The 12,734-nt window shown below is 42.6% G+C and overlaps 1 protein-coding gene across 1 annotated transcript; it reads left to right on the forward strand.

Moving 5' to 3' along the window:
* The first annotated feature begins 2,947 nt into the window (after nt 1-2,947).
* On the forward strand, nt 2,948-9,936 carry TRIML1 (tripartite motif family like 1). Its single transcript, XM_027529942.1, has 6 exons — nt 2,948-3,355; nt 3,791-3,886; nt 4,897-5,127; nt 6,864-6,886; nt 7,069-7,166; nt 9,386-9,936. Exons 1-6 carry the CDS (start codon nt 2,948-2,950, stop codon nt 9,934-9,936), a joined length of 1,407 nt encoding a protein of 468 aa, XP_027385743.1.
* Nucleotides 9,937-12,734: the final 2,798 nt, after the last annotated feature.

A 12,734-nucleotide genomic window follows, 5' to 3' on the forward strand; every position in this document is an offset into this window, starting at 1 on the left:
ATTTGAGGTTCCTCTTTTCTGTGTGTTTCACACCTAGCTGCAAGTGGGTGATAGTTGTGACTGCGGACCTCTTGAGTTACCTCTTGGTTACCTCTGCAGGAGGAGACAGGCCAGAGAAGCAGCTGTTTGAGTTGTTAATCTCAGAAATCCTGTCTGGCTGTACAGGGCTCGGAGGGTTGGTATAATGGGTTTTGGGAAAGCTGGCCCACTCTATAAACTTCATCTTGAATTAAATCTAATCAAGGTGTTCAGACAGAAGGTAAAGAAGTCTGCTTTCCCAATAGTGAGTGTGTAGCCATTGATTGCAGATGCTTATCACAGGATCACACCATAATGAGAGCTCTCTAATTTCCTTCTGAAAGACACTTGAGCCAGTAAGTAAGTGGGACTTCCCTAGCAGTCCAGTGGTTAAGACCCAGCATTGCCAATGCAGGTAGCTTGGGTTCAATCTTGGACTGGGAACTAATATTCTATGTGCTACAAGGCGTGGCCAAAATAAATAGAAATTATTTTTTAAAAGAAGACAATAAGCAAGTTGCAGCATAGTGTAGACAGAAAAGAATGACAGGCAGGAGGGAGACCCAGCTTCCTAGCCCAGGCTTGACTCCTACACTAAGTATTCAGGGAACTAACACAATTTATTAGTCTCCATTTCTTCATCATCTTTAGAAGGTGGTTGGACTGTATGACCTCTTGGCTTCCAGTTAGACAGAAGATTGTGATTCTACAACAATATGGTTCCCCTACCTATTCATCTGAAACTTATTTACAGGGAAACTGAGTCCTTTCTATGAGCAAAAGGTTCTTTTAGTCAGTGATGAATAAGATATGGTTATTGTGTTGAGTTACGGAAGGGGTTTATTTGGAAGAGGGAAGTGGGATGAAACAGATCAGTGTGAGTCGACTCAGAACACGAGAGTCCCCTCATTCCAAACTGGAATACGGGCTCTGTGATGAAGGGCTTATTCTAATAATTCTGGTCAGTGTGAAAGACTCTGAGTTTGTGTGGGAAATTAACACATCGACTGTACATGGTAACATAAATCCTTTTCCCAGAGATGGCAATTCATGGCAGTGTAGTTTTTATCTCATGTATGTGTGTGTTTGCAAGACCCTTACTCAAGACTAATTTCTAACAGTATTTTGAAGCTGTGCCCCTAATTTCTAGCCTATAAGAAATCTGAACACTAGATATTTCATGACCCCAAACTTTGGTATAACTCTTTGCTCTGGTGCTTCTTTTTTCTAGCATAAATTCTCACTCCAGTCATTCCCATATACATATGATTAAAACATTAATGACTTTAGAAAAATGAGTTTTGACTAGGAGGATGGAAGGTGGAGGCAGAATCATTTCAGGCTTGAAAACGTCTTTTGACAAAAGTTCAGGATAAGGAAACATTTAACATCTTGTTGGAGATGATTGGGAAAGAAGAATCAGTTGGGAGCATGAATGTCAGAAAGAAATTATTAGGATAACACGAGTACGGAGAACCATGAAAGGTTGCCAAGTTGGAGAGTGAGAAGAGAAAAATAGAAATAAAGTATGATGAACATGATGGGGGTATAGAGCTGGTTAGACTCTGAGGAAGAGCTTTTAAGATTCCACTTCCTGGTATGCAGGGAGTGGAGGACGTGCCATGACAAGACTCGATTCTTCTGAACATATGACAGCAAATGTATAGGATTCAGCACTAATTTCAGAGGTGGTTGTACACAGTCTGCAAATCGAACATTTAGTTTTTTCATCAGTATAAAAATAACATCTACATACTTAATTTCTGTACAGTAAGAAGTGATGAGGTTTAAGAACGTCTAGTTTAAAAATTTTCAAAGGGTGAAAAGAAATGGGCAAAATTATGTTTATCCTGAAATACAATTTCTTTCCATCCACTCCACAGTGTCATGGCTCCCCGTGGCAACTTCCAACAACAAAGATGTTCTTGGTGCTTTCTGTGGTGGCAGAGAGGTGAGTATCATGGTCTGTAGGGCAGAGCAATACATGTAACTCTAGTAATCCACTGTACATCAAAAGTCAGGGAATGCTTCAGTGGCATTAGTCTCAATTGGGGGAATAAATAAAATTAAATCAAAGGACACAGTACCTGATAAAGGAGCGAAAAGCTTGTAGGCTTTGGGCAAAGAAAGAAAAGGCCCTAAAGAGAGAAGGAATGTATACTATAGTTTTCTTCCTTCAGTATCTCAACTAGATTCCATTAGTGGAAAGATTTGGCTGAGACTCCAATTCCGATATTATCAGAGATCATTATAATTTAAATCTCTGTACTGGTTTATACCAAATTACCCAACCCTCCGGAGAAGGCAATGGCACCCCACTCCAGTACTCTTGCCTGGAGAGTCCCATGGATGGAGGATCCTGGTGGGCTGCAGTCCATGGGGTCGCTAGGAGTTGGACATGACTGAGCGACTTCGCTTTCACTTTTCACTTTCAATCATGCATTGGAGAAGGAAATGGCAACCCACTCCAGAGTTCTTGCCTGGAGAATCCCAGGGACGGGGGAGCCTGGTAGCTGCCGTCTATGGGGTCACACAGAGTTGGACACGACTAAAGTGACTTAGCATAGCATACCCAACCCTCCAGCCTAAAACCAATGTGTCTCAGTGGTTTGATGGTACTATTTATACATAGTAATCAACTCTTGAAATGACAACTCTTAGCAGCAAGTATCTTCAGAATCCAGCATGTGGCTTGCATGACATTCCTTAAAAGTTTGGGGTTGATGATGAACCCAGCATACAGGAGTTCCAAATTAAGTCATAATTGGCTTTGTGTCAATGGGTGAAATTAGTCACAGAGGAGAGTAAGAATTTTGTGTAATAACAACATAGCAAATGATTACCCACTTGTTACTCGAAACAATAGACTCTGGGGGAGCATTTTCAAATCCCAGAATAGAGACTTGCTGAGATGTCCTTCTTTGAGAAAATGTCTACAGCAGATCTGATGGAGAATCTCAGAGAGGAGCTGACCTGTTTCATCTGCTTGGACTATTTCACCAGCCCAGTGACCACCGAGTGTGGGCACAGCTTTTGTCTGGTGTGTCTCCTGAGAAGCTGGGAGGAACATAACACCCCCTTGTCATGTCCTGAGTGCTGGAGGACCTTGGAGATCCCGCATTTCCAGCCCAACGAGCGTCTGGGGAGGCTGGCTGGCATCGGCAAGCAGCTCAGATCCCAGGTGCTGCAGAGTGAGGGCAACCAGGGCAGCTATGAGAGGATGCTGGCTGCCACCAGGATGTTGTCTGACGAGGAGCCGGGGGGCCACAACTTCTTAACCCAAGGCCATGGAGTAAACAGAATGAATCTCTCCAGTGAGGCTGAGGAGCATCATAAAGTAAGATGGGAGGCTCCATATAAATTTCAGAACACAAATCAGATTCTATCACATAAGGTGATGTTAGTTGCTCAGTTACGTCCGACTCTGCCCACCAGGTTCCTCTGTCCATGGGATTCTCCAGGCAAGAATACCTGAGTGGGTTGCCATGTCCTTCTCCAGGGGATCTTCCTGACCCAAGGATCAAGCCCAGATCTCCCACCTTGCAGGCAGATTCTTTACTGTCTGAGCCACCAGGGAAGCCCCAACTGCCATAATATTTTCTATGGGTGACAGTCATGGGTGTTAATCTCCAGGCACCATATCACAAATCTGGGCATGGATCCTTTTTCCCCTTTTGATCTAAAGTCTCAGTCATCTTGTTAGTGGTCCTCAAGACCCCTTCATGACCTGGTGCTCTGCTCATTTACCACAAAGAGTTTGTTTCTATTGCAGGAGAAACTCCAGGAAATACTAGACATTTTGTGTAAAAAGAGAAAGGAAACAGAGGTTATATTAAACCATGAGAAGGAGAGAGTGATATTGTGTAAGGTCAGTATCTGTTTTACTTTTCCATTTTGTATGTGATTCTACAAGGGGGCCTAGAGGGATGCTTCACGGAGCATCAGAAGGAAATGACAGAATTTACCATCTCCAGTGCTGCAGTGTGGAGTATCCTTGCTCTGGGCTGCCTACCTCTGTTTGTCCATCTGAAGACTCAGCTCAATTCTCCCATCGCCTGGCTGGCTTATTTTTCCCTTCTGTGTACCTATACCACATGGTGGCTACCTATATTTCTGCTCTGATTATAATTATGAAATATACGTTATAGATATATCACATAGAATGGAAACTGATTGAAAAAAAGAATATCTCAAATGATTTAGGGGAAAAAGGGCAGATAAAAAAGAAACAAAGAGGAAGGAAAATTGAAGCAAAATACGGTGTGGATTGGTACACCTGAACAAGAGCTGGAGGTTAGCTGCAGACTAGAATTTAAGCTGTATAGCAAAAAGCAGAACTAAATGTCTAATTAGATTTTTTAAAAGCATGTTTTTGATTATCTCAGTAACCTCTGACTTCTTACATGGGAGCATTGGTGATGTTCATTTCTATTCCTAGTATGTGATCCATTGTCTACTTTCATTGACTAAATGTTTGTTGAATAAATTAATGCACGCTTCCCCCACCTTAATTTTTGTCTTAACTTTATTTTGCTTTACTTTTAAAAAATAATAGTACTTATCACCACCTATCATAATTTGCTTGTTTATTTTTTGTTGCTTCCACTAGAATGACAATCTCCTAGGAGTAGAATTTTTGATTTTTTTTTTTTACTACTCTAAGCTACAACACACAGCTCCTAAAATATCAAACTATCCACCTAGCTAGTCAACAGAATGTGTGTGTTATGTGTCAGGTTTCAAGAATTGTCACAGTGAAACTCTAGGACTTTGTAAGAGTTAAAAATCTACTTAAGTGATTCTGTGACTAACTTTATTGTCCGTGTGTGTGTGTGTGTGTGTGCGCGCGCGCGTGTGTGCATGCTGGTGTGACGGCAGGAAGAGACAAAGACCTGTAAGCAGGTTGTCCTGTCAGAATATGCAAAAATGCACCAGTTCCTGAAGGAGGAGGAGCAGCTGCAGCTGCAGCTGCTGGAAATGGAGGAACGAGAGAACCTGAAGAAACTGCGGGACAATGAGATCAGGCTGACCCAGCAGATGCGAAGCCTGAGCAAAATGATGGAACAGATAGAGTCCACGTGTCAGAACTCGATTATAGAGTCTTTCGAGGTAAGAACATTGGAGAAACGAATGAAAAAAAAAAACCCTTATGTCATCTATCATATTTCAAGTTGCACAGAATAAAGTTTTCTTTATTTACTTGAAAAATTAAGTTCTGAAAAAAAAAAAAAAGAAAAATTAAGTTCTGGCCCCCCAAGAAAACTTTCTTAAAGAATGACTGTTCTCTGTATAGTGTAAATAAAATTTTGAAAAGGAAAAGGTAAAAAAAGAAAAGAGGAATGTCCATCCAAACAAGTCAAATTATGACTCCAATTTTTTTGTGTACCTGCCTTATTGCAATCTCAGCTTTGCCAAATATTTTATATTTAATGAACATTGTGTACTGGGCACTTTAAATTACATCTTCAAAAAGACCCGATGAGGTTAAATACTATTATTTAACTATTATGATATTTAACTATTATGATATAACTATTATTTAACTATTATGATATTTAACTATTATGATATTTACTATAGGTGATTGGTAGTGATAAAATGGGTTGAAGTGAAGTGAAGTTGCTCAGTCGTGTCCGACTCTTTGTGACCCCATGGACTGTAGCCCACCAGGCTTCTCCGTCCATGGGATTCTCCAGGCAAGAATACTGGAGTGGGTTACCATTTCCTTCTCCAGGGGATCTTCCCAACCCAGGGTTCAAACTCGGGTCTCCCACATTGGAGGCAGACGCTTTAACCTCTGAGCCACCAGGGAAGCCCTAAAACGGGTTAATGGAGGCAGTTATTTTGTTTTCTTTTAACTTTTTATTTCATATTGGAGTATAGCCCATTAACAATGTTATGATAGTTTCAGGTGAACAGCAAAGGGACTCAGCCATCCATATACATGTATCCATTCTCCCCAAAACTTGACTTTCATCCAGGTAATAGTGGCAGTTATTTAGTAGTTCAGATAATTTGCCTGTCAAATAGCTAGTAGGTGATAGAACCCATGTATTTGTGTACTGAGTCCACATTCCTCACCATCTTTCCTCTACTAACTTTCTAGGCTACTATTGAGTTCTTTGGGACCTTTCTAAACATAAGCTGTGTTCCAGTTTCCTGTTTCCGGCTTCAAATCACTTTCCTAGACTAGCTCCCCAGAATGCTGCTATTTAATTTATTGCCTTCCCAATAAGCCAGTTCAGGCTTTCTAGGTGGCACTGCTGGTAAAAAAAAACCTGCCTGCCAATGCAGAAGACCTAAGAGACCTGGGTTCCATCGCTGGGTCAGGAAGATCCCCCGGAGGACAGCACAGCAACCCACTCCAGTATTCTTGCCTGGAGAATCCCATGGACAGAGGAGCCTGGTGGGCTACAGTCCATGGGGTCGCTAAGAGTCGGACACGACTGAAGTGAGACTTAGCACGTACAATAACCCAGTCTAACCATACACAGGCTTAGTTTCACCTCTCACAAAGCTACTTCCCTTTGCTTATTTCTACCTCCCAGAGACATCATTAGATAAAAAGGCCAATAGTTTGACTCCTTTCTCAGCCAAGTTCTGTTGACAAAGGATGGTATGAGAAAAAGAGATCTTTAGTTATTGTGAGAAACATTTCACATTCACAAGCACTCATCCTAGAAGAAGTTCGAGACTTTTTTCTGCCACACGATCTCCCATTCAAAGTATTCTTGAGCCATGGGAAGGGGACTCTATGAAATCTGCAAAGGACTGTATTCAAAATGGATTGTCTTTGCTAGCGCTCAGAGTGCAGAAAACTAACTTTCTTTCTTTTATACCCTTAGGATGTGAGAGGAATACTGGAAAGGTAGGTTTTTCTTCTGTGTTCAGCCGTGTAAGGAATGGGGTGGTGGTGCTGATGCAATAGGTTTTCAGAGAGGGGATGAAAGTGTCCGTGCTGTTGGGGCAGAAAGGGCTGGATTCTCACGTTGGAGCAGGTCATGCGGTCTGTGCGGAGGAGACCAAGTGACCGTCTCTGCCCTCCCGTAGGAGCGAGCCCCTCTTGCTTCAGTGTCCGGAGGCCATCAGCACGGAGCTGACTCTGTGCCACATCACAGGAATGAGGGAGATGCTAAGAAAATTCAGCAGTAAGTCAGCATGATTTGTCAACCCTCTAGGGGCTTTCAGAGTTGATGGGTGCAGGGTGGGCACAGACCATCTCTGCTGGAATGGGCAGAAGCACTGAGACTTGACTGATGTTTGATCTGACTTTGTTTTCTGTCTGAGTCCTGCTCCTTCCTCTGTTTGCATGGTCCTGTTTTGTCCATCCTGTCTCCTTGTACATGCACACACACAGACCTCCTCAGGGGGTTCTGCGTTGCTCCCTCTGTTCTTGTGAGGATAAAAGCTGATCTAAACTCTTAAATCTCAGTGAGGGAACATTCAAAGAACTATCCTTTTAGAATGCTCCAAATATTTACACTGGCTAAGACTTAGAGAGGTGAGCACTAGGTTTCACCTTTTATCTTGTTGACAATCTGACCTTCAGAGAAAGGCCTAATGGATGCTGGACTCAACAGATATTTGAGAAGTGCCTACTATGTGCTATAGTAGGGACTGTGCTCTTAGGTTCTGTGGTGCAAAGTGGTAAAGAACCCACATGCCAATGCATAAGAGAGACATAAGAGGCACGGGTTTGATCCCTGGGTCAGGAAGACCGCTGGAGGAGGGCATGGCAACCCAGTCCAGTATTCTTGCCTGGAGAATCCCATGGATAGAGGAGCCTGGCAGGGTTGCACAGAGGCAGACACAACTGATGCGACTTAGCACACATGCAGCACGCATGCACATATTTACAATGATGAATGAGACATTTACTTCTGCTTTTGTAGATCTTACAGTGAGATTGAGGAGACTGATGTTAATCAAACAGATAGTGATGATTGGGATTTGATCTACAAAGAAAAGTATAAAATGATATGATGGGGGTGCCTGATCTTGTCTGGATAATCAATGATAGTTACTCCCAGGAGGCTGGGAGAGGTGGTCTCTCACGGGGTTCAAAACGAGTTTCATTGAATGATCATTGGCAGTTGCACTATATCTGTGCTCAGTCAGGTCCGACTCTTTGTGACCCCATGGACTGTAGCCCACCAGGCTCCTCTGTCCATGGGATTCCTCAGGCAAGAATACTGAAGTGGGTTGCCATTGCCTACTCCAGGCAAATCTTCCAGATCCAGAGATCCAACCTGTGACTCTTGTGTCTCCTACATGAGCAGGTAGATTCTTTACCACTAGCGCCATCTGGGGAGCCCTAACTCATAGGAAGTTATTAATACATTTAAGCTTGAGATAATGAAAAATGCGGATTAGGAATTGCTATTCAAACACTCGGCAACTTTGTAATCTTGGCCCAGTTTCCTAACCTCTACGAACCTCAGTATTTTTTTCTTTTATAAAAATGGAAAGAAGATAATAATATTTGCCATGATTAAATGAGATAATGTACAGAAAATGCCTGGCACCAAGTAGTTCAGTAACCGATAACTTTTTCTCCCACTCAAACTCAAGAACCATAACCAACCCTGGCTAAAACAAATACAAATGACAAAAGATATGACCTGTGTGGATAAACAGCTCTTAATTCTACAAGTGTCTTTTTTTTTTTTTATTTTATTTTATTTTTAAACTTTACAATATTGTATTAGTTTTGCCAAATATAGAAATGAATCCACCACAGGTATACCTGTGTTCCCCATCCTGAACCCTCCTCCCTCCTCTCTCCCCATACCCTCCCTCTGGGTCGTCCCAGTGCACCAGCCCCAAGCATCCAGTATCGTGCATCGAACCTGGACTGGCGACTCGTTTCATACATGATATTATACATGTTTCAGTGCCATTCTCCCAAATCTCCCCACCCTCTCCCTCTCCCACAGAGTCCATAAGACTGATCTATACGAAACAGAACCACTTCCACTCCATTATCAGAGATCCAGTATCATTCTCCACATGATTTATTGGTTTCCTTTTAGAGATCCACTCTCTATGTTTTGTAATACAGTAAAAGAAGGGTCTCAGAGACACTGTTCCAATTAGGACAAAAATTCCCACCACCGTCACCTAAATTAAATTTTAAACAATAGGACTAGGGGCTTCCCTCGTGATCCAGTGGTTAAGATTCCATGCTTCTATTGCAGGGGTTATGGGTTCTGTCCCTGGTAGGGGAACTAAGATCCTGCATGCTGAGTGGCTCAGTCAAAAAAAAAAAAAAAAAAGGACTAGATACTAAGACCTTAATTTAAATTCCACATACGTAAGAGAGTTTTCTAGAATGCAAATGGGGATTCATTCTTTTCTCCTTTTGCAGCGGATATAACCCTAGATCCAGCCACAGCCAATGCCTACCTAGTCTTGTCTGAGGATCTGAAAAGTGTGAAACATGGAGGAATCCGACAGCAGTTGCCTGACAACCCTGAAAGATTTGACCAGTCTGCCACGGTGCTGGGCACTCAGGTCTTCACCTGCGGGAGACACTACTGGGAGGTGGAAGTAGGCAACAAGACCGAGTGGGAGGTGGGCATCTGTAAGGACTCAGTGAGCAGGAAGGGGAATCTCCCCAAGCCTCCTGGGGACCTCTTCTCACTTATAGGCTTAAAGATTGGCGATGATTATAGTCTTTGGGTCTCATCACCTTTGAAAGGCCAACACGTCAGAGAGCCAGTGCATAAGGTTGGCATTTTCTTAGACTATGAGTCCGGACATATAGCGTTCTACAACGTGACAGACGAGTCCCTCATCTACAGCTTCCCTCCAGCCTCTTTCCAAGAGGCTCTCAGGCCCATCTTCTCCCCTTGTCTCCCAAACGAAGGGACCAACACAGGCCCTCTTGTCATCTGCTCGCTGAATCACCACGTCTGAGGGAGACGCCCTCAGCCTTCTCGGAGAGTGAGGTCTAAGACCAGCTGTAACCATTCATTAGGATGATTAATGCATTGATAGTATTAACATCAGGTGATCTGAAAGAAAGCACCGCCCCCCCCCCCACAACCCTCAAGAGTTTCCATTGTCTTGAGCCCCCACTGAACAGCCAAATTGGATAATCAACTTCTAACACCAATAGGAGAAAGCTGACTTTATCCTGTCTTGAATCAAATTCATTATCTAGACTGCCCCCTATATGTGCTGATCACTGAAAATGTAAAGATAGAACTAGTTCCTAGTAACCTGAATCCCATTGTCATAGGCCAGGTTTATAAATCTATGTCATTTTTTTCAAGTGTATTTATTTATTTGACTCTAAAAAGCTCTACTATTTGCATGTGTCTGTCTTATGTGTAAAGCTCTGTGTAAAGCTCTGTGTAAAGCTCCAGGGGGCTGGGGGCATGGGTTCTCCTTATTGTTCATGACTCGGCCTTCTCTGAAAAAGTGCTTTTCTTCCCATCCTGTGGGGCCTGAAGAGTTGGTCCTCAGGAAGAGTTATGTGTTCAGAATGCTACAAAGATATGTGTGAATATCATCGTGGCATTCACATTACCATATTCACAAGATCATGGAGCCTTCTGTTGTTTGTTAATATATACAAAGGTGACAGAGCAAATATCAAGGCTGTGGGTGCTGAGTGATTTTTTGAGTTTTGTGTGTTAGTTGCTCAGTCGTGTCTGGCTCTTTGTGACCCCACAAACTGTGGCCTCCAGGTTCCTCTGTCCATGGTATTTCCCAGGCAAGAATACTGGAATGAGTTGCCATTTCCTTCTGCAGGGGATCTTCCTGACCCAGGGATCGGACACAGTCTCCTGCATTGCAGGCTGATTCTTTACCTTTTGAGTTTTATATTAGGTTATTTTCCGAGCTTTTGCTATTTTCTATAAGCAGAAGATTTTTCATCTCTGAAAGACCAAATCAAGCTTTTTCTTTATCCCAACATGCCAGGGTGTAGGAAGAGGATAGTGACTGAGCAGAATCTCTTTTGTCTTGTCTCACTCAGGCTCCACATTCTTAGTGCTCTGTCCCTAAGGTTTTTTTTTTTCTTCCTTGCTCCCATTGCAGGATGTCACCTATCACAGAGGGCACACCTTCATCCACTCTTCCCACTCAGATAAGTTTGTGTCAGTATTTTTAGTCTTTGACAAGAAAACGCATGGATCTAACCTATGAATGACTGCTAATTATTAAGAAAAAGTTTCTCACAAATTTTAATTTCTAAATTAGAGAATAAATGAGGAAAGTTTGATAATGGGACCTCTTAATCAGCATAGAAAGTCATAGAAGGAGGTCAATAAGTAACTGGGCTTATTTTGGGGGTCTCTGTTCACCCTTCTCTTTAATCTAGACCTCTTTGGTCATTCAACCTTATACATCTTAATCCTGTGCCCTCAAAGGCAGGGAGCAGATACGAACTAGACTATGAATCCCAGATACTGTCCTCTTCTGCTCTTTGTGTTCCCTATTTGCATTTTCACCCTGACATCAGGTATATTCAGAGGATTGTGGAAAGGTGAACCAGTCACATCTGTTTTAGATAATCCGTGGCTATATTTCTCTCTTTCTTTTTTTGATTGCACCCTGAGGCACGTGGAACTTCTCTGACGAGGGATCGAACCTGTGCCTCCTGCTGTGGAGGCACAGAGTCTTAACCACTGGGCTGAGAGGGAAGTCTTTCTATTTCTTATTTTATTAAATTTTATTTCTTGATTTGTTCTCTCAAAAAGCTAAGAAGCAAAATATAAACAGACACCAAGCAGATGTGGAGTATGCCATCTTCAATTACAAAAAATTGAATTTTTAAATATTTGGATAAATGAATGTAAAAGTAATACATTTTAATTTAGTGCACATTACACTTAATTGTAGAATAATCTTGGCAATGGCCTTTTTATTTATTTTTTCTCTATGTCCCAGAGGGGTTGATATTGCCAAGGAAACCAGCCTTTTTTTTTTTTCCCTCTCCTCTGAGAAAGTTATCCTGAGTAGATCTTGGCTGCATCCCTATCTACACTGGACTGCCACTGATTGAGTGTGTGTGCAGGGGAGGGATGGGGAAGATTAAATCTACATTTTTCTTATCCTTCTGGGTTTGTGTAAATAATGATATAAAACTTGCAAGAAAATTTTCACCCAAGCTTTCTAGATATAAATTCCAAGCCAAGCAGATGTGGTAGGAAGGATGGGAGCAAGACTGGCCAGCAGAAAAATGAAAAGATATACTTCCTTGCTTGGCGAAGACACCCCCTTGCACTGTTCAAGGACCTGGGTCTCCCTGTCTCAGACAAAACATGTGATAAAAGCATTTCCTTCAACATAAAGGGAGTCCCACAAAGAACCTGCTCCCATCACTCAAGCTGCCTATTATCCATCCATTAACTTCCTCTCTCCTTCCTGAATCGCTCTATTCCACCTTTTCCTGAATGGACAATTTCCCCAGGAGACAGCAAGGCACTGGTAGCTTCTTGCAGTGAATATCACCAGATAGAATGCACAATCATAGCCATTTCCTTCCCTACATCCTCACAGGGGCTTCCCTGGTGGCTCAACTGGTAAAGAATCTGCTTTCAATGCAGGAGACCCAGGTTTGATCCCTTGGTTGGGAAGATTCCCGGAGAAGGGAATGGGAACCCATGCCAGTACTCTTGCCTGGAAAATCTCATGGACAGAGAGCCTGGCAGACTATAGTCTATGGGGTCACGAGAGTCGGACATGACTTGGCGAGTAAACCACCA

This window comes from Bos indicus x Bos taurus, chromosome 27 (assembly GCF_003369695.1).
Source record: "Bos indicus x Bos taurus breed Angus x Brahman F1 hybrid chromosome 27, Bos_hybrid_MaternalHap_v2.0, whole genome shotgun sequence".
Lineage (NCBI taxonomy): Eukaryota > Metazoa > Chordata > Mammalia > Artiodactyla > Bovidae > Bos > Bos indicus x Bos taurus.

Coding starts and splice junctions, on each gene's coding strand:
- TRIML1 (XM_027529942.1), top strand. CDS start 2,948: ATGTCTACAGCAGATCTGATGGAGAATCTCAGAGAGGAGCTGACCTGT. Junction 3,356..3,790: donor AGGCTGAGGAGCATCATAAA/GTAAGATGGGAG, acceptor TTTCTATTGCAG/GAGAAACTCCAGGAAATACT. Junction 5,128..6,863: donor CGATTATAGAGTCTTTCGAG/GTAAGAACATTG, acceptor TTATACCCTTAG/GATGTGAGAGGAATACTGGA.